This window comes from Sorex fumeus, unplaced genomic scaffold (genome assembly GCF_029834395.1).
Source record: "Sorex fumeus unplaced genomic scaffold, SorFum_2.1 ptg000014l, whole genome shotgun sequence".
NCBI lineage: Eukaryota > Metazoa > Chordata > Mammalia > Eulipotyphla > Soricidae > Sorex > Sorex fumeus.
In genome coordinates, this window is record NW_026606071.1 from 13,503,565 (window position 1) to 13,529,338 (window position 25,774).

Consider the following 25,774-nt stretch of genomic DNA (forward strand, 5'->3'; position numbering starts at 1 on the left):
TAAAAACTTTAAAGCCTTGGGGCCAGAATGATAGTACAGTGGGTAGGGTCTTTTCCTTACAGTAGACTATGGACCTGGTTAGATGCAGGGCACTTCTTATGGTCCCCTGAGCACCACATGATGTGGCCCCAAAACAAAAAAACTACATAAACAAAATTTCTATCAAAGCTCTTCATAAATACAGAATAGTTGGTCATACAAAAGAAGGTAAGATTTGTCTCAATAGGACTTTCATTTTGTAACTGGTCACTGAATAATTCAGTTCATTTTTCTGTTTCATAAAAGATCAACTTCCACAGGAGTCACATGAAATACTTTTTATTTATCTATTTAATAATTTCATTAAGTCATCAGTTTAGTGAGCTGGAGCAATAGCACAGTGGTAGGGCATCTGCCTTACACATAGCTGGCCCGATGGAGTCGGGTTTGATTCCTCCACCCCTCTTGGAGAGCCTGGCAAGCTACTGAGAGTATCTCACCCGCATGGCAAAGCCTGACAAGCTACCCATGACATATTCAATATGCCAAACACTGTAACAACAAGTCTCATGATGGAGACGTTACTGGGCCAGCTCGAGCAAATCGATGAACAATGGGAGGACAGTACAGTGCACCAGCTTAGTTACAGAGTTTTATTACAGAAATTATTCCAACACCAATTCCACCACCACTGCACCTTCCCACCATTTATTTCCAATTTTCCAAACCATCCCTTAAACCTGCCACATGAGATATTGTTAACCACAAAATACTTGATCCTCAGGTATGAACATTTCACATTTCAAGTTTGAGCTGTAATTGCCCCTATCTAAGCATAAGTAAGATGCATGACTTTAACATTATGGGTAACCATTAAACCATCAAATGCTATTTGAATTCTTGTCATTTTAATTCAGCAATGTAACAGGGAAGTAAGCTTTTTATGCATTTGGAAACATACAGGAAATATACTGGAGTTTTTAATAGAAAGAGCATAGAGTGTAGAGAAAATTTGGAATGACTGCATCATAAAAATCTGTCCCATGGAGCCATATGAGTAGGTTCAGTAAGATGGATCAATGATCAACATTAGACAACAAAAATCCCTCTCCTGTGTCTGTCTTTACCTCATAGAAGCCACGCACTAAGCTCTCAGTTTGCTGAACAACACCCCTCTCAATTCTCCATTTCACCATCCTCTCGATGTATTCCTTCTTGTTCTTCTCTGTAACTGGAATATTGGCACCCCCTGGTTTTAATTCACGTTCAGTAATCTGAGATTGAAAAACAAAAATACCAATCACAGACTAATATTGCTGCTGTTATAACAACACTGCTACCAAATATCTAAAATCGGTCACCTACTTGTCACTGCCCCTGCCTGGGCATATGCCACAAGCAGGGTGAGGTGTCAACATGCAGCCCAGGGCACATGTTTTTTTTTTTTTTAAAAAAAAAGACAATGAGCTAATAACTGAAAGCCTCAGTGGTTAAAGAAGAAAGTATAGTAAATGCTGAAGGATGTGTAAAATCCTCACTGAAGTACTTCAAATAAAAGAATTAGGTTCAAGGAATTCTGAAGCTAATTCTGAAGCTCCCTTCCCATAACCTGGGAGTTTCCCTGTCTTTCCTTTATATTCCTTTGTTTCCATAAATAAAGTCTTTAAAAATGAATTAGGTTCAGATTCTCATTGGTTGCAACTTGAATGTTTGACAAAACTCCATTTTTACAAATTCCTTAAGGGTTTGAATCAACTAGATATTGAAAGCCAATATTTAAATAATTACTTTAAAGAAGCTGAATTACACTCAAATGAATGTTAAAACCTCAAACTTCTTTCCAAAACATGTGTTATTTAGATCAGCTTAATATTAAGGCCCAAATAAGACTAATCTTTAGGAACTGCAAATAATTTCTGAAAGAAATCTGTAACCAACTATTCGACCTACTTCAAAAAACCAAGGACCACATTTTTGAAATACTGTTTATTTTCATTCAGCTGCAAATTTACTTCTTAAATCTAAATGCATGTGAGTACAAACAAAAGTTAATAATTTAATTTTTAATTCTGGGACAGCATGGACTTTTATTTGGCTTTTAACCCTCTTTCCCTCCCCTCTCTACTTCCCTGTCTGCAGATGTTGGTGTTGCTGTTGCTGTAATGACCCTTGCACACATAGTCAACTGGCTGGGATAACTTGCACATTTTATTTTTTTAGCTGTAGTGCTCACTGGGACCATGCATCAGGTTGCAGGGCTTATACTCAGCTGCTATAATGCAATTCCACTGAGAATTGCATTTCTTTAGTTGTGGAACTAGCATATACACTTGCCATGGCAAGCATTCTTACTTGAGGCATAAAAGTTATGGTTTTGGTGTTTGGCGAGGGCTTCAGGGGGTGTCTGTGTGCTCACCAGGGGATGCAGTTTCTGGCTGTTGCACTTGTACAACTTTTCAGTTGAAGTGCTCACCAGGAGTCTCAACCCACTTTTGTGGTGGTCACACAGGTTGGTTGCTGGAAATGCCAGCTTTCATAGACAGCAAAGTTGCCACAAGTTCCAGTGTTGCCAGAATCACCAATCTCAGTTATGTGGGATATCAGGGACTTGAACCTGTGACCACAGAATGGACTTCTAAACTTACAAAGTACATTCTAAAATTTTTATGTGGATATTTTACCTGGAAATAAAAAGATTGCTCACAACACACAAATGGTTATTACAATCCATAATAGCCTCAATCTATGGTGGTATTATTACAAAACTTGTAATCAAGGTTATTATAATTATAAATAAACTTTAACCAATAAGCCACAAAAAATAATCATCTCATTTTAGTCACTGGATTTATTCTTGACCAACAAATACCTTTCCATTACTGCATTTAGTCACCAGATATTAACATATACACAGACCTGCCCAAAAACTTCTTCATTTACAGTGAATGTAAGATCCAGGATGTCGTGGATATCATTGTCTTTCATCCACTGTAGGCTCTGGTGAAATTCTTCATCAAGGTATTCTAGATCACTCAGGTCACACAGACTAAGATGACAGAAACAAATGTGCAGGCATGGCTATTAGCAATAACTAGAGTCATGAGAAGAGAAACTAAGAATTAAAGACAAGAATAAAATCACCGAAATAGGCAGTGACTTCTAGAATATTCTGAAATAAGTTCAGTAGACAAATCAGTGAGAAAGTAATTTGATATAAAATTATAAAATCCTAGATATAAAAGTATAAAATCCTAGATATGTAAATATCTTAGGAATTATTCAGTCTGCCCTTTTATAGACAGAACTGAAGTATCAAGGTGTGGATACTATTTGCATACTCAATAATGACTGACAGCAGGGAATTTAGGTTGACAACTTAAGTCCACTATTCTGACACTATTATAACACCTTAAAATATCATGCTACTATTTAGAAATTCTCATGTGTGCATGCAGTTCAAGAAAGGCCAGAAACAGTAGTGCATACTGTTTCTGGAGGGGGAAGAGAGAGAGAGAGAGAGAGAGAGAGAGAGAGAGAGAGAGAGAGAGAGAGAGAGAGAGAGAGAGAGGAAAGCAGGGGTCCAAGATAGCTTCAGGAACATTGAGGGCTGAGGGCAAGTCGGAGGAGAAGTCCACAAGGAATACATAAAAGTTAAATGAGAAAGAAGAGTAATGTCATGAATGTCAGCAAAGGAAAGGAAAGATTCAAGTGAAAAGGGTAGATACTGGGGGTCAGCAGTGGTGTCAAAAACTACAATATGGGGCTGGAGCAATAGGGCGTTTGCCTTGCATGCGGTTGACCCGGGTTCGATTCCCAGCATCCCATATGGTCCCCTGAGCACCGCCAGGGGTAATTCCTGAGTACAGAGCTAGGAGTACCCCTGTGCATTGCCCGGTGTGACTCAAAAAGAAAAACAACAACAACAACAACAACAACACAACAACATGGTCCACGAAGGTAAAGACTAAAAATTCCTTTTTAAAAGTCTCCATAATTGGTGGGAAAGAAACCAGACTGAAGCATATTGACTGAAGCAGGGTGTGCAACCTGCTCCTTGAGGGAGGTCTGAAGTGAATAGATGACAGCTATGGCAATGAAGGGAAAGAAGCTAAATGAGTAAAGAGGAACCCTGAAAGCAGAAAATAACTAGAGCCCAGTGCTGTAGCTACAAAGATTCACAAACAGTGGAAGGTAAAAGTCTTCCTACTGACAACCTTCCTTAGGAACTATTGGAAACAGCATGTATGTTTGTATTTGCGGTCTGGACCTCCACTTACAGAAAGCAGATATATGTGGCCTAAGAAAATGAGCTGGAGGGGCCGGAGCGATAGTACAGTGGGTAGGATGTTTGCTTTGCATGTGGCCGACGTGGGTTTGATCGCTGGCATCCCACATGGTCTCCCCAGCACCTCCAGGAGTAATTCCTGAGTGCAGAGCCAGGAGTAACCCCTGAGCATCTCTGGGTATGACCCAAAAAGAAAAAAAATGCTGGAGAATCAATTATTCGGACTTTCTTATTCCAAGTTTGAGCTGCTACATCACAGTTACCTTCTCCTCTCCAGTCTTATAAATGGCTGCTGATTATAGGATAGAAATTGTTTTACATCTTACAACTGCAATCTTTCATTGTGATAACAAAGAAGAAAAATTTCTGTGGATGTTAAATTTTCCTCTGACATCATAAGTAACTAACTTGCATCTACAGCGGTCCCAAGAAAAATATGGCACTGTCCACCTTCCACAAACAAACAAAAAAAAACAGAACAAAGCCAGTGAAAATTGGAACCAATAGCAGCAACTAAACGTTTGCATGAAGCAAAATAAAAAGTGCATCTTATAAAGAATAAGGAGCTATGAGTCACCAAGACTAACCCACAACTATTCTTTTAATAATTGGCACTAATACCACAGGAATTCCAGTGCTGTATCTGAAGGACAATTGTTTTAAAGAAATATGTGTTATAACAAATAAGAATAAAATATTTGGAACAGAGGAAAATGAAAACTTATGGGGAAAGACTAGGATAAAGGATCAGAAGCAGGGAAAACACAATAACCATATTTGAAGAATTTATTAGTTTCAGAAATCTAAACAATCTAGTAACAGATCTGAAATATAATTTGATAAAAGATCCCTTTCAATAAAGGAAATACCACATTCTTATATGTTAGCTATACAAGCAAAAAAAAATACTCTTACATTCTGAGAAGAGCCTTATAAAAGGGTCGTGTGAAGAAGGCGTCCAACAAATACTGGTGTATTAGTGCAAGACCAAGAATTCTACCACTGAACCGGAACCTGTGAAGGAAATGCATGAGACAGCTTATACATCATGCAGTTTCCAAATGGTGTTACTTGCCCTCCAAAAAGCTGTCTAGTCTGATTCTTCTAAGTTTAGCCAAGATTAATGGCCTACAAGGTCTAGGAATGTTTGTGCACACTGTAGGATATATCTTCATTGGGCCAATATTTGTATCTACTGGTGGAAAATCTATCTCACTGATATATATGTACTATTCTTTTACCTCCTGTTAATAAAGCCCTTTATGTGACACCCTAAATGGCTAACATGTTGGTGAAGTCGCTCAAACTACCTCTAAAAGACGTTGACAGAATGAGACCAATAGTGGGGAATGGAAGGTGGAAGGTGGGTCGGGGGGGGGGGGGGGATAAGGGGATACTGTTCCCTTCTAGTTGGCATGCAGAGACATTAGCAGGACTTTTCTAATAAAAACTCAGTAGCAATTCTCTTTTGAGGAAAAACCCAGTTTCAGTTGAAGAAGTTCCTATTCCTTTGCTCTTTCAAACCCTCAGTCCTCAGAATTATCACCATCTAAGAATTATGCATGTAATGTATCCTGCCAGTGCGGCAGAGTCTGGCAAACTTCCCATGGCGTACTCAATATGCCAAATACCAGTAACAATGATGGGTCTCATTCTCCTAACCCTGAAAGAGCATTTCAGAGGGCTAGGACGAAGGAGACATTACTGGTGCCTACTCGAGGCAATCGATGAAGAATTATCCATAGGGAAATTTGAGGGGGAAGGGGGGGGGGTTCTTCCTGGGGCATTCTGTTCTCTAAAAATTTCAAGGCTCAGTACTGGTCTAAACCACTTTGGAAAGTAATATATCTGTCATAAGTGGATTTGCTGACTGAGATGTACACTTATATTGTCTTTCAAAAGTTCTCAAGTTTCTAGCTATATTTCTAAGTCTGATGCTTTCCAAAAGAGTAAATCCACATGATGTTCATACAGTTGGTTTGTAATTTAAGTATCAGGCAGCCGTTGTACGATTAATGTCTAGCAGCTTTGTTTTCCTTTATTTCCACTTAGGTTAGCATAACTGCAATAGCCTCAGAGAGGAGGGCTCCAAACTGCAGTGAAACGGAAGCTAATTTGAAGAGTATGTCCTATAAATTAATGGCCTCCACCCACCAGTATTAACCTCATGACTCATTTTCCGTGAGACCTACTCATGTTCTTTTTTCTGTTAGCGTCACTGAAAATGATCAGAAAAAAAAATGGGCTATAAAAATATCTAAAGTTTATAAATGCAGAATTTTAAAAAAAGATAAGGATGCTTGGAAAGAGTATAATTTTGGATTTTCCAAATAAATAATCTCTGTATCAGTGTTTTAATATGTGTGGGTTTTGGCTTTTCTAATCTTGCATGAGAAATTACAAAAAAAACATTCCCTAGCTTCAAAAGAACACTTACTCAGTAAGTGAGCTCTACTGTGACTCCCCACTGCAGCTCTTCTATCAGGTTCTCTTCTGCCATCAGTTTGCCCATGTCACTCATCTCCCCCCCACCCCCCTGCCGCCATTACTAAATCATCACTACAGGGAATACTGGGTTCTGCCACTCCTCTGACCCCATCCCTCCCCACGCCAACTGCTAGCTCTTCTAAGCACTGTCACTCAAGTTGCCTAGTCTCTGGGTCCAGACTTTAATGTTCACCCCATCCCACCTCTAAGTTCAGATACCCAAAAGAGAGAGCTTTAGAGTATTTCTGGGACTTCAGCATGATTTATCATTTTTTCTCAATGGGAAAACCTTTTAAAGTCTCATTTAAAACTAGGCTTATGGAATATAATTTATCTCAGGCTTAGAGGCTGCCTGTTTATAATAAAGAATCAATTGGGGAACTTGACTGAAAATATGATTTTCTCAGAAGGGGAAAAAATTGCTGAAAGAAACACGGGTTTTGATAAACTCTATCACCAAAGTTCCACTGAAGAAAAACTGAGGAGTAAAAATACTTACCATTCATGGTGATTGTCTACAAAAGCAGACATAGGACTTATTTGAACTGTGTATGTGTCATTGGCTGAATATTCAAATAATCCATAATATGGGTTAAAGAGTTCTCTGGATACCAGGAAGAAAAACTCTCTGGAAGGTCCACTATAATCCAGCCTTTAAAATATCAAAAAAAAAAAAGAACAACCAGTTATTTTATTTTTGACTAGTTACCAAGTTTTGACCAGTTCAAGCTTCGACAAATCAATCATTACAAATTTAATTGTCCATTAGCATTGTTCAAAACAAATTGCACTATCATAATTCCTAATCTCCTGCACATCTTAACCAAGAACAAAGCCATTTTTATGGAACACATCTAAAATTATGCTATGTATCAAATAACAGATTAAAAATAAGCAAGATACTAATACTAAATAGACACAATGGTTAATCTGAGTGCATCAATAAGTATAAAAAGGTAAATTTTGTTTTGTATTTTCTGCATCATACCCGTTACTATTCAAGGTTCTCAGCTTATATTGCACTGGGGTCAGTTACATGCAAGGAGAGTGTTTTACTCCTTGTAATTACTCTCTCTGGCCCCAAAGGTAAATCTTTTTCATATATGGAGTGAGATTAAAAAGAAAGGGAGGGGCTGGATCGATAGTACATCAGGACGGGTGTTCGTCTTGCATGCGGCCAACTCGAGTTTGATTCCCAGCATCCCATATGGTTCCTCAGCAACGACAGGAGTGATTCCTGAATGCAGAGCCAGGAGTGATCCCTGTGCATAGCTGGGTGTGACACAAAAAACAAAAACAATAACAACAAAAAAAGAGAGAAAGGGAGAACAATGGGAATGATCTGTATAAACAGGGTAATGAAGTGGAGAGAAGTCCAGTCCTTTTAGATCTCTTCATTTTAGATGGAGGAAAAATAATTGTTGAGTGGTTAGTCACTGCATATATTTGTGTAATATACTTGATCACTTGACTTTTCGTTAATCATCGATTTGCTCGAGCAGGCGCCAGTAACGTCTTCATTTGTCCTGTTGTGTGCTAGTGTAGCCCAATAGCGTCTGTTCGTTCTAGTAACATGAAGAGCCTCAAACCAATTGTTCATGATCTTGATGAAGAATTCTGACCATCTGGTAGGTGGGTGGCCACGCAGTCTTTTGACATCCTGTGGAATCCAGTCGGTAATGGCTCTAGTCCAGCAGACGTCTCTAAATCTCATTATGTGACCAGCCCATCTGATTTTTGACGCCTTGGCAAACGAGACAGTGTCCCTGATTCTTGATCTTCGATGGAGGTCAGAACTCTGGATTCTGTCTCTCATTTGAGTGAAACGTGATATTCCAAGCATAGCTCTTTCAATTCCTCTTTGGGAAACCCGAATAGCTTCTCATCCTGTTTGCCTAGGGCTCAGGTCTCTGAGGCATATGTTAATGCAGGAAGAACAGTGGAATCAAAGAGATGTGCCCGGAGCCGGAGGTTCTTCGTGCTCTTAGCTATTTCTTCGATGCTCTTGAAGGCGTTCCAAGCTGCTCTCTTCCTCCTGCGCAGCTCGGGTGCCAGGTCATTTGTCATGTTGACTTCTCGACCTAGGTACACATAACTGTTGCATTCGGAGATGGTCGTTCCGTTGAGAACGAATGGAGCATCAGGAACGAGGCTGTTTCTCATGTACCACCTCCGCTTTGCTGATGACATTGTTTTAATAACACCAAACATTAGCCAAGCGGCACAAATGCTGGCCTACTTCGACCGTGAGTGTGGAAAGGTCGGACTACAGCTGAATCTTACGAAGACAATGTTTATGAGAAACAGCCTCATGTAATATACATAAAATAATATTCACAGACTGCACAATTTAAGCAATGACATCAGTATGCATACACACACACACGAGATCAGGAAAAAAAAAACAATGAGAATGTACAAATAAAAACTTTACTATGTGCTATAGGTTGAATAACTAGTACAGCTGGTAACGTTCTTGACATGCATGTGGTCTACCTAGGTCTACCTAGGTTTGATTCCTGGCACTACATTATGATCATTTGAGCATAGAACCAGGAGCACAGAATCTGCCTTAAGCACAGCCAGGCAAGGCCCCCAAACAAAAAATAAATAAATTTAGGGCAGGAGCAATAGTACAATGCGTAGGGTATATCTTGCATTATCCCCAGCATCCCATATGGAACCCTGAACACTGCCAGGAAGAATTCCTGAGTGCAAAGCCAGGAGTAACTCCTAAACATTGCCAAGTGTGCCCCCTGTGCCTTCAAAAAAATGCTTTAAATTATAAAATGTTAAAGAAAATCATAGAAAATAAGAATGAAAACATTGAAATCTTTCTAAGGAAGGTATCTGGAAAAAGGATGGAAACTAGTACCTGAATTACAGCATAAATTCCTCTTTACTTACATCTGGGTTAAAGTGCAGTATGAAGAATGACTCAGTTAAGTGTTCAGTTTGAGGAATGACAAGTGGCCAACAAAGCTGAGAGCAAAATATGCAGTAAAGAGTTTTCAATAAAGCAATTTGATATGCTTAATTTAACATGAAAATAAAAAGTACATCTACCCAATCATAAAAGTTTGCACATGAGTTCAAAGACAGAAAGGAATGCTGAATGGGAATGAAAGCAACTGATAAGTTGGGGTGGTAGAATTTTATAAGACTTCTTTTGTTCAATCTATTTTTGTTTCTCTTATGGAATTTCCTCTATGGGTATTACTGCATTTTTTTTAAATGAAAAGGAAATAATCTGAGTATTGTTCTGTGATGAGTTAGTGTGATGGTCAATAAGATCCTGTTATTTGTGGGTGAGTTGGGATAGTGGTAAGAAAAATAAAAGCTTTGTTATATCTCATTCGAGAATTTGAAAGAATTGACAGGCTTCAAGTATTAACATATACTTTTGTTATTTTTTTCCATCTTAAAGACAGATGCACTGTCACTTAAGTTTTATATTGACTTTAAATTTCCTTGCTTTGAGGGTATGGTGCCGCCAGCAGGTAAATCTGTACCTGTGAGGTGAGTGCATCAGCAGCCTGATGGTGCATCAGAAACCCCAAAATTGCTGCTGTGCCTTTGGCCAGACCTCAAAACCTTGGGGCAAAGTTTACCAAGAAAGTAAATGGCCAAAAGTGAGGTATATGGGAGACACACCCACAAACCAACTCCGACTCAGCTACATAATTGGAGGCATGGCCTCCCTGGTTCCTGATCAAACTGCTTAACAGCCATGATCCCAGGGACTTAGAAACAAATCTCGAAACCCAATGGCTTTTGGCAGAAATGCGTCTGGTCACTGCAGTAGGTTACAGGTGCTGGGCCAACCCAGGTGGGAATAGGTTTTGTGCCTTGGCCTGTTCCCCCTAGCGGCCTGGTAGCTGCCATCCTCCAAAGGCTACTGGACAGTCAGGATTGGACCCACAGTGACGAGACACGTGGGATGGGGGTGGAGCTGGCCCTTTCTTCCCCGTCCCAATGAGACCCCGAGTCCTCACCCACAAACGGCCTCTATGGCTCCTGATCAAGCTGCTTAACAGCCACGAACCCAGAGACTCAGGAACAAATCTCGGAACCCAGTAGGTTTTGGCAGAAATTCCTCCAGATTTAAGTGTTAAAACTTAGGAATTTCATCTCATGGGAAGATGAAATTCATGCCCTACTGAGGTCACAAATTGCCCCCCATCAGCGGCTCTCTGGCAGGGCCATGGCTCCAAAAGCAAAATGACTTAATCCAGAGCCTGGAGCTTGTGGCAGAAAAGCAAATGGACCATGTGTTAAACTATAGCGCCATGCCTCCCTGGGAGGGAAAGAGAAAGGGTGTTGCTTCCCCCCCCCCCCCCCCCCCCCCCGGCAGCAAAGTTGCCGCTGCCTCAGAACTTATTGGAAAGCCAGGTTTGAACTGGTGGTGACGGGGCAACTGCAATCTCATGGGAAGAGGGGCGGTACCGGCTCATCCTTCATGTCCTACCGAGGTCACGAGTTGTCCCCCCCGAGCGGCTCTCCAGCACAGCCATAACAGCAGATGCACAGAAACCAATCTCCTAATTATTCTGGCTCTTTGCAGAAATCCCTCCAGACTTACCTAGTAAAATATCAGAAATCCAAAATCGCGTGGCCGCAAAGTGGCTGCCTGACATCATATGGTTCTCATAACCAGCTATAGAAATCAAATTATTTCACAATCCTTTTTCAGCAATTCTGATTGTTGGGGGGGGGGGGAATTTTAAACAATAATGGTGCATCTTTTGTTGAAATAATGAATGTAATCAAAGTAGAGAGAGAGTTAAGTGGAAATCATCTGCCTCACAGGCACTGGGCGGTGGGAGGGGGGTATATTGGGGTTCTTGGCGATGAAAAAAAAGTATTGGTAAAGGGAAAGGTGTTTGATCATTGTATGACCAAGACTTAAACCTGAAAGCTTTGTTAACTTTTCCCACAGTGATCCAATAAATAAATATAAAAAAAAAAAACTTCAGAATTTCAAAACCACGTGGCCACTAATGCAGCCACATGTCATCATATGTTATTCTTAACCAGCAATAGAAAACAAATTGTTTACTGTTGCCTTTTCAGCAGATCTGAGTTTTGGGGTAAAATCCCAAATAATAATGGTGGGTCTGGTGTCAAAATATTGAATGTGATAAAAGTAGAGAGAGAATAATGTGGAAATCATCTGCTCCACAGGTGGGGGTGTGTGTGGGATGGGGGTATACTGGGGGTTTTGGTGGTGGAGAATGGGCACTGGTGAAGGTATGGGTGTTTCATTGTATGACCAAGACTTAAACCCGAAAGCTTTGTAACTACTCTCACGGTGATTCAATAAATAAAATTATAAAATAATGGGGAAAAAACAGTAAGGTTGGAGGTCATGCCAATTCAATCAGCTAATCAGTGGCTGAATAAATAGCAGTACTCCTATATAAAAAAATAAATTTCCTTGTTTTTCCAAAGTACTTTTGTTTTACATATTTATAAAGCAACGACATGCTAGCTTAATTTTTTTCTAATGTACACACATCAAATAACATGAATATATTTTGAAAAGTCTGTTTAATAGCTGAAATTTACAACTCCTGTCCACACTGTGTGCTTTGGGAGATCTGAGCAATGATGCCAGAAAGCGTACATATGCAGAAAAATTCAAAAACTGTAGAGTCTGAAGGTGACGCTTTGGCACTGTGCTCTGAGGCAGCAGAATATGATATAGCTCTTAACTACTGGGATGGCCACAAATCTGCTCAGATTACTCTGGGGACTTCTAAAGCATCATCCTGATACTTTCCAGTGGCGAAGATGCAGTCTGGTCCCTCATGCTGAGACTAAGGCAGCATCTAGCACCTTCCTCCCACTGAGACTCTGATCAAGAACAAGTAGAATGCTTCTTCCCTTTGACCATTCTTCCCATACTTAGAGACTTTTCCCCCAACAAACACTGAGTGCTTATTTGGGTCTGATTCACTAACCCAGATGCTAAGGACAAAGACAAAAAAAAGTTGGAAGAGTAATTTTCTACAGGAATTCTTTTGACAGCGCAATCTCCCTGTTGTCTGCCCCGTCTGCCCTGGCTACCTCCTGGGCATGAACTCTTTCAATCTCTCTAGGAAGAATGGAGATTCACCCATTACTGGGTCATTATGCTCTAGACTCTCTGTAGGGTGTTGAAGTCTGATCTATAGATCAGTGTCTGCTACTGATCATCACACTTCAGGTGTGGTCTCATGATCACAGAGCTTAGGAAGGACGCCTGCCCTCTTCCTAGAGGCTTCTTCACTAATGCAGGTTGAAAGTGTCTTGCTTTGTGGGACAGCCACTTTACTTTGTTGACTCATAATGAACCAGTCATCAGCTAAAGCCTCAAACCTTTCACCCAGGCTGCCCTAGTCTAAGATTCACATCCCGTCTGCATATCGTTGCATTTAAAAAAAAAAGACATTATACTTTTGCCTGTACATTTTATATTATGAGGCTTGATCCTTGATTTCAAACTACCCAGAATATTGAATATCATTAGGAGACCCCAGCATCCATCCAGAAACACAGGATGCCCATAGTGAAAGAACTTTAGAAGTCATTTTATCCATCCCCTCATTTGACAGAGGAAACACTCAGGCTGAGGGAAACCATTTCTTCCATCAAATGAAAGGGAGATCCAGGTCTCGACTCAGGTGCTTGGTTACACATCTGATGCTCACTCAATACTTTTTAATTTTTTTTATTGAATAACCATGAGATAGTTACAATGCTTTCATGATTGAGTTCAGTCAAACAATCATTGAACACCCATCCCTTCACTCATGCACATTTTCCACCACCAATGTACCCAATATCCCTCCTGCTACCCACCCCACCCCATACTCTGCTTCTATGGCAGATAATTTCCCCTATACTCTCTCTCTACTTTTGGGCATTATGGTTTGCAATACAGATACTGAGAGGCCATCATGTTTGTTCCTTATCTATTTTCAGCACACATCTTCCATTTTGTTGCTTGCTACTCTTTATAGGCAACCTTCAGGAACTGTAAATCTTTTTTTTTTTTTTAAATTGAGCTTTTTCATCAAGCCTAAAACCTGGTATTTATTGAGTAGGGATCAGCACACTATGGCATTAGGCCAAACCTGGCCCACTTGCTGGCTTTGTAAGTAATAATTTCTGGTAGCACACACCCAATCTCTTTTGTTTAGGATTGTCTGAGGCTGCTACTGGAGTCAAACAAAGACAGACTCAAGTAGGTGCAACAGTGAACAGAAAGCCCATAAAGAATCGCATATTTACAACTGCAGCCTTTACAGGAAAAGTTTACCAACCTCTGTTCTAGAAACAAATAGAAGTAAAATACCATTTTAGTAAAGTACCTGTCTTTTTTTTTTTTTATTTATTGAATCACTGTGGGAAAGGTTACAGAGCTTTCAGGTTTATGTCTCAGTCATGCAAATATCAAACACATTTCCCTTTACCAATACTTATTTTTTCCCATGAAGAACCCCAATAAAACCCCACCCCCCACCCCTCCCCGTCCCTGTGAGGCAGATGAATTCTAGTTAACACTCTATCCGCTTTGATTAGATTGTTTCAATAAAAGATTCACCACTATTATTTAGAGTTTACCCCCCCCCCCCCAAATCAGACATGCTGAAAAAGCATTGTGAAGTGATTTGCTTTCTCCAGCTGGGTTCAAGAATTAAATGTTGGTTTTGGATTTCTGCTATTTTACTTATTGACCCTGGAAGTATTTCTACTGAAAGTCAGATAGTTAAGAAATTGGTTTCTGTGTTCTGGAGTCGTGGCCGTGCTGGAGAGCCGCTCGTGGGGGGCAACTGGTGGCCTCGGTAGGGCATGAAGGGCGGAGCGAGACGCCCCCCTTCCCATGAGGTCCCAGTCGCCCCCACACTCCCGGCTCATACCTGCTGTCCACAAGGCTCCCATGTGGCCGCCATCTTTCTTTCCAGAGAGGAGAGGGCGAATGGGGCAACACCCTTTCCCCTCCGGCAGACTTGATGGGCTGGATCAATGCATAGTCCATTCACTTTTCTGCTCCAAGCTGCTGGGTTCTGCATTAAGTCCTTGTGCTTCTGGGGCCGTGGCTGTGCTGGAGAGCCGCTCGTGGGGGGTGACTGGTGACCTCGGTAGGGCGTGAAGGACGGACCGGAACGCCCCCCTTCCCATGAGGTTTTTGTCGCCCCCACACCCCCGGCTCATACCTGCTGTCCACAAGGCTCCCATGTGGCCGCCATCTTTCTTTCCAGAGGGAGGAGGGCGGAAGGGAGCAACACCCTTTCCCCTCTGGGCAGAAATGATTGCCTGGATTAACGCATAGTCCTTTCACTTTTCTGCTCCAAGCTGCTGGGTTCTGCATTAAGCCCTTGTGCTTCTGGGGCTGTGGCCGTGCTGGAGAGCCGCTCGTGGGGGGCAACTGGTGACCTCGGTAGGGCGTGAAGGACGGACCGGAACGCCCCCCTTCCCATGAGGCTTTAGTCGCCCCCACACCCCCGGCTCATACCTGCTGTCCACAAGGCTCCCATGTGGCCGCCATCTTTCTTTCCAGAGAGGAGAGGGCGAATGGGGCAACACCCTTTCCCCTCCGGCAGACTTGATGGCCTGGTAAAGTACCTGTCTTGATCTGAATTCTAAAAGGTTTTTAGTGAAAAGCCCTCAAGGGAATAGAAAACAGAAAACAGACAATACTCTGCCTTTGTCATGATTGTATCCCAAGGACTTAGCTTGATACATTAGTATGGGCTCAAGATATAGTTTGCTAAATCAATGAGATTGCTCTCTGATGCTTTCTAAAAAATTTTTTATTTATAGTGTTATTTGGCATCTAGGAGAGTAAACAATTTTGCACACACTGGCTTTTGGATGGTTTATTTGTTCAATGGCTTTAACATGACATGCTAGTCCCTAAAAGATAATTCAATCTGTAAATGTCATCAGAACTCTAGAGAATAATGCTTAGAATTATTTTATGATATAGAGTTCTTGTCATTACCCAGATCCAATATTTTCTAATAAGGCAATGCATGTTAAAATAACAAAGTAGTTAAAGTTTTCTAATAAGGCAACGCATGTTAAAATAACAAAGTACTGGCTGGTTCCTTTTAAAAATGTGATAATAAATCAAATCTGGCTGAAGAGAAGATGAATGTTCCCAGGGCAGATATTAAATAGGGGAAATGAAAATTGCTTCTCCCTCCTCCACCCCCAAGCAGGAACAAAGCTAACAGTTCTTCCTAGGAGGAAAAAGGTGTCTTCCTCAAATGGTGAAGTTCTTAATCTGCCACATTTAACTCAAGCAGCACTGTGACAGTCATTCCAAGACCAAAGAATTTTGAAACTGTGATTTGATTATAATCCGAAACTTAGAACTGTCTATCTGTAAGCATGTTGTAAATGACAAATTATATGTGTCTACCTAATTCATTAGGACGTGTCCCAGCAACGGACTTTGCATCTCTGTGTCCTGTAATGTCTCAGCAGCCTTTCCATATAAATAGTTAATATGACTCATATCAGAGAGTTCGTTTGTTACATTCCTGTTTTGCCAGTTAGGGTGGTTCTACAACTAAACGCTTGGCACTGAAATATAGAAACTCTGGACAACGGGTGTGTAGCCAGACAACAGCTGCCTCTGAGGGCATTCTGGAACCAGCACAGATGTCTTTAGGGTGGCAATGTATTTCTGAGCCCCATAAAGTGCTGACATAGCATTTTAACTGTCATCCTGTTGCTGAGCTAACACGCCACGTGAGTTGCTTAGTGGAATCTAATATGTTAAAATAATTAGTTGTATTCTTTTGTTCTTAATTTCGACCCAGAATTTCCCCCCCCCCTTTTTATAATTTTATTTACTGAATCACTGTGAGAGCAGTTACAAAGCTTTCAGGTTTAAGTCTCGTTCATACAATGAAACACCTGTACCTTCACCAGTGCCCACTTTCCACCCCATCCCACATCCTCTCCCTATCTGTGGGGCAGATGATTTTCATATTATTCTCTCTCTACTTTGAGCACACTCAATATTTTGACACCAGACCCACCATTATTATTTGGGATTTTACCCGAACACTCAGACCTGCTGAAAAGGCAACAGTAGACAATTTGTTTTCTATTATTGGTCACAAACAACATATGATGTCACACACACACAGCCACAGTAGTGGCCATGAGATTTTGGAATTCCAAAATTTTAACAATTAAATATGAAGGGATTTCTGCCAAACAATTAAACATGAGAGATTTCTGCCAAAATTGACCCAGAATTTCTGAAGATAAAGTAGTCCAGCAGATGTGACTATATAAAATGAGAAGAGTCAGTGGCATGGGAAGTCACACCATCATTTCTAATGTGTTTTCTGGAATATAGAAATTTCTGCTTTCTTTTTAAATTGGTTCAGGTACACATAGTTTAAACACCTTCTGGTTTACCCTGTGTAATTATAGCAGCAAGATTCTTACACCACTTAAGAAAGCAGGGTAGGAAGTAAGGAATTTTGTTGACACAGTGACAGTTTTGTTTGTGCTTCTAAGCCAAAGTCTAGATATAGAAACATACCCTTTTCCAGCACAGATTTGGTTATTTAGATTATCCTATATGTCTTTTTTAAAAAAATTTAAAAAATAAGTAAATAAGTAGCCCACAAAATTGAAGTTGTAGCCTTACAGATTTCTGAGGAAAATGTAATGACACTCACGACCCCCAAACAACTTCTAGTAAGAATTAGACAAGTCACAAGTAGAAACTGCTAGTTATTTGATAAGCAGGGATGGAAGAACACTCTTAGGATCTCGTCCCTAGCAGTTTTTACTTACCTGTATTGAGATAAACATCCCAGAAAGAGCTCATTCCTACTTAAAGCCCCAAACTAAAACTTGCTACATTTTTTTCCCTACTCTATGGATAGCTCTGCAAGACAAAGGATTGAGTTGACTGAAATGGCACCCTGCATATAATGAACTCATTCTTTCTTAGAGAAAGGTGCCTTTTACAGAGCTGGTCTTAGAGAAAAATTAGGCAAGACAAACACAGTGTAAACATCCTCTCTTTAGTCAGGTGATTATTTCCTTACTGTCTGGGGGGGATTAAGATACTAATGGCCCAGTATGTGTTTCTGAACACAACAGTCTACATTACTATACTATTTTTTTTGAAACTGCATTGCTTTTGTTGTCAGGTCTTTCAATTCAGAAGAGAGTAAGTGGTGTTCCACTGGACTCTTCCTAAAGAAACAACTTTGAGGCTCTCAGAAACCCAACAGAAAAAAAGCAACCACAGCATGCAAGTTCCTACCACAGTCAAGCAAATGACTCAGTTTCCAGCCATCTACCATTGATGGCCTCCTTCCTCCCACCTTGCAAGGTCAGATAAACAAATTAAGCGGAAATTTTAGTAACCAGGAAACTAAATCTTCAGTTCTGACCAATTTAAATCACATTGATCTGCTTAGACCCACTATCTGTTTTTTGTAAAAAGTCAAGCAAAACATGAATATCTTAGGAATAAATGATAATCTGTTGCCAATTAAAATCTTTACAATAATAGACTCTAAGATCTCTCCTTTTTTGCAGTTCATGCAGACCTGTTACTATTCAAAACAAGTATCTTTCTTTTTGTGTCCTATTAATTTATTGTAAGAATGACACTAAATTATATGACAAGGAAGGAACTACAATCATCAAGATAGTACCAAAGAGAACTTCAAAATACTATTCCCTTGCAGATATCATAAAGTTGTCATTAGCAATGCAAAATAATACTCTATATAAATCAACACTTATTTAGAATTTCTATAGAATTAACTTTATCTATATACTCATTACTCTAGTAATCTCATGTAAAGATGTATTGAAAAATCAAAATTACCCTGGTGGTAGTCACTTGTTGACCAGAAAATAAGAAAAATCATTTAGGAAAACATTTCTTAATTCTTCCCAAATCCTGATACTATTTTTTAATTAACTATTTTTCATTGTTTAAAAATATAAAGGCTTTATAATAGAAATCATTCAAATAATTTACAGAAATTGTTACAAATAACATGAAAAATTCTTATATATTCCACACCATCTCACTGCTATTTTGAATTAGTAAAATATATTTATTACAATGAACCAATGTTTATGTTTCATTAGCAACTAAAATTCACACTTTATTCAGATTTCCTTAGCTTTTCCTGAGTTATACTTAGTTTTACCTTTCTGTTCCAGGATATTATCCAGAATACATTTTATCGAATTGTCATTTTCTGGGGGGAGGGGCTGGTGGTGGTGGCAAAGGAGTGCTCCTGAGCAGTGCTCAGGAGATTCGGGGCCCTACCATTGATTCTTCGCCAACAGGGTCACTGGATCAATGCAAGGGCCCAAGAATGTGATGCTATCCTGTGGTACTGGGAAACCCAGGCCACCCTAGTGATGGTAAGGCCACTTCAAGTGATAACTGAGGGACCATGTGGGGCCAGGAATAGAACCAGGTGGATGCATGTTAGCCATGCACCCAACTGCTGTACTCTCTCACATCCCCCATTGCCACATCTCTTTAGGCTCCTCTTGATTGTGACAGTGACCAGGCTTGTCTGTTTTTTTGATGACTGAGGTAGTTTGAAGGAGTACTGAAAAGGCACCTTGCACCCCTCAATTTGGATTGACTTAATGTTTTTCTCATGATTAGATTAGTGCTCGAGGGTTTGGGAAGGAAGACTGCAGAGGGAAAGTGCCATTTAATCACCCTATCAAGGATACTTAACATCCACAGGACATTTGACAATTGACTTTAACCTTGACACTTGACTGAATGTTCATCAGTCTTCTTCACTATAGACATACTTTTTTTCTCACCTCATATTGCACAACTCGAAGAAGGTTACTCTGTGTGACCCACAGTCTTTAGAAGTGGGAAATTAGACGGAACGAGTCGGAAAGTTTCTGCACAGGAGGTTTTTCTATTCTCCTCCATTTATTTTTTCCATTTTATTAGTTTAGATATGTATTTTAGAGCTTCGGTTTTAACCCAATACTACTTTATTTCTTTTCTTTTTTTGCTGAAATTATACTAGCATGGGCCTTGGGAACTCTTCCTGTGTTGGTTCTTGGTGTGCCAGGAAATGCAGTGCTCAAAAGGTCTGCAATGATGGGACATTGTTAAAGAGGTACACGGTGCCTCTGTTAGGCTTCATCTTACAACTTTTCTGTGTGAGTGTTAAAACTACCACTTCTTTAAAAAGCCGTGGTTCTTTTTTTTTTTTAAAGTCAAGATCTGGCACATTCTATTCCTCAAGCTAGATATGAAAAACTTAAAAAGTGACACACTGAAGGTATTTAAATGGATAAAGCCAAAAATCTAAGAATCCATAACTATGATACTGACATGGTAATGACCAGACATTATCTGCCTATCTATTGTTTTAATAATCCATGTGCAGAGAGGCTTGAATATAAAAAATGTTTTCAGTGACTGAGATCACAACTCAAAATACCATTCCCTTGTTTTCCCTCTGCATTTACAGAAAGGAAACAGGTGATGGAAGAAGGAAGCATTTTGACATTAGCAGCAATCAAATAGAGATACCAAACTCCACTCAACAAAGGACTCCTCCGAGGAATGGATCTCATCAGTCCTGATCATGCATAGACCACTTTAGGATGGTCAAGCATGAGAAGCATCTGTTCTATGCAAATATAAGAACCAGAGCTTCCAAAGATTCTTTCCTGCATCTCTAAGATTTCAACAAACTGTGGTCCAACAATAAAGAAGGCAGCTGGAGTTCTGGGGGAGGAAAATATTCTCATCCAAACCAGAGTGGTTATGTAAGGAAATACTTGGAATCCCATGCATACTTATGATTGGGCTAAAAACATTTGCCTTCATTTTCAATTGTGCACCTGCAGCTGTAAGCCAACTAACATATCTAGAAGCCCATGAACACACATCATCATGTAAACTCTCAAAAATCTGTGAGGGAGGTTTTTGCCCAAATCCATTACATTGTTTTCCATGTAATATTTTACTCTAACTGGTCATAGTGAGATTGTACAATAATGTGTGTGACAGGAGGAGAAGTTAGTCACTGACAACCATACAAGTAAAAAGATGTATAGGTAGGGAAAAAAAAAAAACCCTACCTGTTCTTTTCAAACAACTTAAGTATCAGAGTTCAGTTGTTTTGCCTACATTCAAGAGCATTGGATGAAAGACAAAAGACCTAGTGCCAAACTTCAAGTTTGCTTTCATCTTTTGGCAAGTGCAAGTCATTTCATATTTGGAGACTTCACTTTATCAAGTATTAACAGAATGCTTAAATTTACTGAAAATTATGACTATAATCATTTATTCCTGAGTATGACTGGAAGGGATAGCCTTAAAATAATACAAGGCATCGGAGTTGAAGGGAAGCCAATCATAGTTCAGACAATAGAGTGGTTTTAAATTCACAACTCAAGATCACTGGGTAACAAAGAAAGTGCTAAGTCTCAAAATCTAGCACTGTGATGAGAACAGAGGAAAGGGCCTGGGAGAGATTAGAGCTGTGAACTTCTAGAGTGTTATTTAACAACTGTTATGTCTGTTGGATGCAGCCAACTGTGTGTGGGAGTCTTCACTCCTTTATTTCCTAACCCTTATCTACATGAGCACACTCATGACAGAGTCATAAAAGGTTGCAGATGTTTGCTTCCAGCAGGTAGCTGGGTAGGTGTGGAACAGTCTTGGAGGAAGAATCAAAAACTGAGGCTAAAGAAATAAGACTGAGGCCTAAAAGTTACTAACTGGAGGCTGCTGGCAGAAAAGCAGGTTCTAATTAATTTCCAATTACGAATCTGAGTTCATACAATATGCTTTAACATGTTAAAGTGCCTCATACTAACATACTCGGATGGATAACAAGATCACAGACATTAGAAAACAGTTCTTTGTGTGTATTTTTTTTCCCTTCAAGGTCCCAAATTTTCTCCTGAAGAGAAAATGTACAGAGAATCCAAATCCAAGCTCCTTTCTCAAAAAATGATCAATAGTATTTTTTAGCCAAAGAATTTATGTCAAATGATTAAAAAAACAGAAAAACCTTTTTAAAAAAAACTGAAAGATTTAAGTGTGTGAGAATAGCATTTCCTGCTAGGAGGATTTCCTGTTTCAGGCAACCACAAGCGACAATGTGGTGAAACATCCGCCCCGAAACAGCAGTCACTGTTCCACCAGCCACTTCTCTGTTCTACTCACCCTTCCTCCCCAACAAAGGTGACGTATAGCTTATTTCTCTGCAGGTCTTTTCTGGAGTAGCCCATAATCTGATTGAAAGCATCTTCGAGTAGGTGATCTCTTCTGATAATTAACCTACCCACAGAGAGATGATTGAAAAAAAAAAGATTATTTTCTAATAATCCTTACTGTTTTAGAACTACAACACATGCCATTTTATCACCATTTCCCATAATTATTTGGTGAAAAGTGGACCAACTTAGTATCACTAAGCATACATTTGTCTTTAACTCTTCATAGCAATAACAAGTTACTAAATGGAACACTCCACCTCTGACTTGTAGAAATAATCCGATAGTCCTTTCTGAAAAGTTAAACAGATTTATCTTTGAAGGAAAATGATTACACACATATGTTGTCTTTTTTTTTGTAAAGGAAGAACAATTTTATGAAGCAATATTTTAAGCCTAATTATACCTAAACAAGGAATTCAATTTTTAAGTGCTCAGAGGGAGATGACTGGGGTAAAAGGGAGGAAAAAATTCTTGAGTCCTCTAAAGCAGGAGAGTTTACAACTGTACGCGATAGAATTTTTTAATTGAGTAAATGTTAAGATATTCTAAGTGACAGAAAAAAATGAATTGATATCCATGACTGATCAGCTAACTTGTGATAAGGACGCAGTCAACGTATGCAGATATCAACTTGCTCTTAATGCGAATACTCATGGCATGAAGAGGTACACCTGAAAACTTGATCATTAAGACTTTCATGGGTGAAATGTGAGAAATGTAAAGCCCAATAAGATATGGTATGGGATGTGGGGCACAGTGCTGTGGTCTGGATGCTCTCTGTGGTGCTGTGCATGTTGGCTGGCACTGAGGCTCTTCTGGGGGCTCCCCCACTTATGGAGGTGCTTCAGGAAAGACCCTCCTCTGTTTCCTTTCAATAGAACAGTCACTCATTGCTAGAGGGGACATGTGACATGGAATGGAGAATGAAGGCAGCATGGGCAAAGAGAGCTGAAAATAATTCTAGGGCCAAGAACACAATGACGTTTCAATGTTCCCATTTGAAGGTCTCTGGAGAAATAATGGGAGAAGAAACATTCATAACCTATTCTGTTGAACAAGCGAAGATTATTCACAGAATAAAATATAGCTAAGCCAGCTTCCTCTACTCAGACCAACTCAGGAAACAGTAATATGTCACATAAAACACCGAGAAGGCCTTAGAGCAAATGAATGGTCTATAAAGAAACAAATAAACAAACAAAAGAGGTAAACAAATTTTACCAATATTTTTAATAAAAAAAAAGTGGTAGGTTCCCTGTTTAAAAAGACACAGCAAAAGAGAAAAGAATCATATTTAATTCCAAAACTGTGCTTTAGATGATCCTAAAATTTACACACATCAAATAATCAGGCCAATTGAAAAAAGGCTGGTTGTCCCATATAACAATCGAATTCCTAAATTCCCAAGTGTATTCCATAGTCTTCCTTTCTACAAATGGGCAGTTTCTAACATTGTGACTTACTTTAATTTCCCTGGACCTTGTCCGTATCCTTTAGTCTCTAACTTCCTGTAAAAGTTCCTTAGTTTGGCTTCAAAGTCTCTCTTGTAAGGGGCTGGAGCCCGGGCATTGGCACGCTGAGTACCTACAGCAAACCAAAAAAAAAAAAAAAACAAAACAAAAAAAAACAAAGACTGGATTTGTGCAGTGTTCTACATGTTTACCACATCAACATCAACAAAACTTTAGAGCAAGGTGGTTGAGACCATAATTCACAGGAAAGATGACGCAACACTTTAAGTTCCTAACATTCTTCTATCCAAACTGATGGATATACCAAAGCTTAATCAGGGTCTGAAAACCTGTCTTTTTGTGCATTTTGGCTAAAAATTTTTTAAAAAGTCCTGTTTGGATAATACAATAGTACTCATGTGTTAGTCAAATATGTTCCCCCCTTTTTTGTCCAAACTCATATGAGTCAAACAGTTACTCATGTCTTATGGTAACTGGGCTGGGTGGAAAAACTTTGATTGCTACTGAGATATTACTACAGTTACACAGGAAGTAACAATGTGAAATTATGTTGTATAGAGCAAGAACAGAGATTTTCTAGGCTTCATTCTATCAAAAAAATACAGGAACTTTTTTTTAGAGATGCAATATAACTAAAAATGTTTTAGGCTTATAATTATATGCATTTAGTATTGCATAGGAGAAAAATTTTGAAAAAACAGAATCCATATATAACCCTGGCACATGTTTCCTGGTTTCCTAAAGGGTAAATAATCCTATTTGCTACATTCTTAATATGTGTGAAGTACTGAGATTATTTACAAATTATTTAAAGATGTTTCATATACCATTCAATGGTAAGTATCAAATAATACAAAAAAAGTACCAAAAAATTTTGTTCCTTTTTCCACAAAGAAATCTGGATGTTGTATCCCAAAGTGACTAAACAACATGACAAGATACAAAACTAACGATGAATATGAGAATAAAAAAAAATACTGGATATTTCCACTGTTTCACAACACATAAAAAATCATAAAATAAAAATTTTGAAGTCTTCTGCATTATTAAATATTTCTCTAATCAATATTCCAACATTTTTCTTATAAATTTTAAATACTGTACTACATGCATCAATACCTGCTTGAAATAAGAAAAAATTGCTAGAGTGGATACCTCTGTTGGGAAGGCAAAAAAATAAAATATGCCAAACAAGCAGAGAATAATTAAGTACTAAACTATCTGGTATACAAATTATAAAGTGAAGGGGACAAAATTATAAATCTATAGTTCTACTCAGACATATTGGTATATTTTGTTATCCAGGCTGGGGCAATAGCACAGTGGGCAGGACATTTGCCTTGCACGTGCTGGCCTAGATTCGATTTCTCCATCCCTCTCAGAGAGCCCCGCAAGCTAGCAAGAGATCCCGCCCTCACAGCAGAGCCAAGCAAGCTCCCCGTGGTTCGATAAGCCCGAAACAGTAACAAGTCTCACAATGGAGATGTTACTGGTACCCACTCGAGCAAATCAATGCACAATGGCAGGACAGTGGTACAGTGCATTTTGTCATCCAATCTTTTTAATTAACTTTCAAAAACAAAAATAAACACAGTCCTCCTGCTGTCCATTGATTTGCTCGAGCAGGCCCAGTAACGTCTCCATTGGAGACTTTGTTGTTACTGTGTTTGGCATATCAAATACGTCACGGGGAGCTTGCCAGGCTCTGCGGTGCGGGCGAGATACTCTTGGTAGCTTGCCGGGCTCTCCGAGAGGGGCGGAGGAATCGAACCTGGCTCAGCTGGGCTGGCTGCATGCAAGGCAAACGCCTTACCACTGTGCTATCACTCAATACTCAAAAATTAAAAGACCTCAATTAGAAAAATTTGAGTTTTTCTCTTAAAAAAAATTGGAGGCTCTCAAAAACTGGTTTACATTTCCTTGGGGCAGAAGACGGGCAGCTGCTCCATTAGATAATTAATCACGTGCTTTTCATCATGCCACAGCCACTCAATGGCCTGTCTGCCTGCCTGTCCTCCATATTCCTGTCCTCCATATTTACATTTGAGACTAGTTTTATAGAAAATAATCGTAGGAATAAGTAAGGATCAATATAGAAAAACACGACAGGAAAAGACTTTATTGAAACCAGGTTTTATATCTCTATTGCAAACTGGGGTCGTACAGTAAGAGCCGAATAAATGCTCTATCCTGGTTCAGAAGATGCAGGGAAGAACCTCCCAGAAAACTCCAATAGCAGTGTGGAGGGGGACTGCTGAGGAGTAAGAGGAAAATTAAATTGGTCTGAAAG

General features: G+C 39.6%; 1 protein-coding gene across 1 annotated transcript in view; it reads right to left on the minus strand.

Moving 5' to 3' along the window:
- HECW2 (HECT, C2 and WW domain containing E3 ubiquitin protein ligase 2) overlaps nt 1-25,774 on the minus strand; it is a 320,314-nt gene that overhangs the window by 21,662 nt on the left and 272,878 nt on the right. The window contains exons 20-25 of the mRNA XM_056111748.1: nt 23,476-23,596; nt 21,960-22,073; nt 7,251-7,403; nt 5,180-5,278; nt 2,896-3,025; nt 1,107-1,253 (exon numbers count right to left, since the gene is read on the minus strand). Coding sequence (XP_055967723.1) covers nt 1,107-1,253; nt 2,896-3,025; nt 5,180-5,278; nt 7,251-7,403; nt 21,960-22,073; nt 23,476-23,596 — 764 coding nt within the window. The remainder of the gene's footprint in view (nt 1-1,106; nt 1,254-2,895; nt 3,026-5,179; nt 5,279-7,250; nt 7,404-21,959; nt 22,074-23,475; nt 23,597-25,774) is intronic.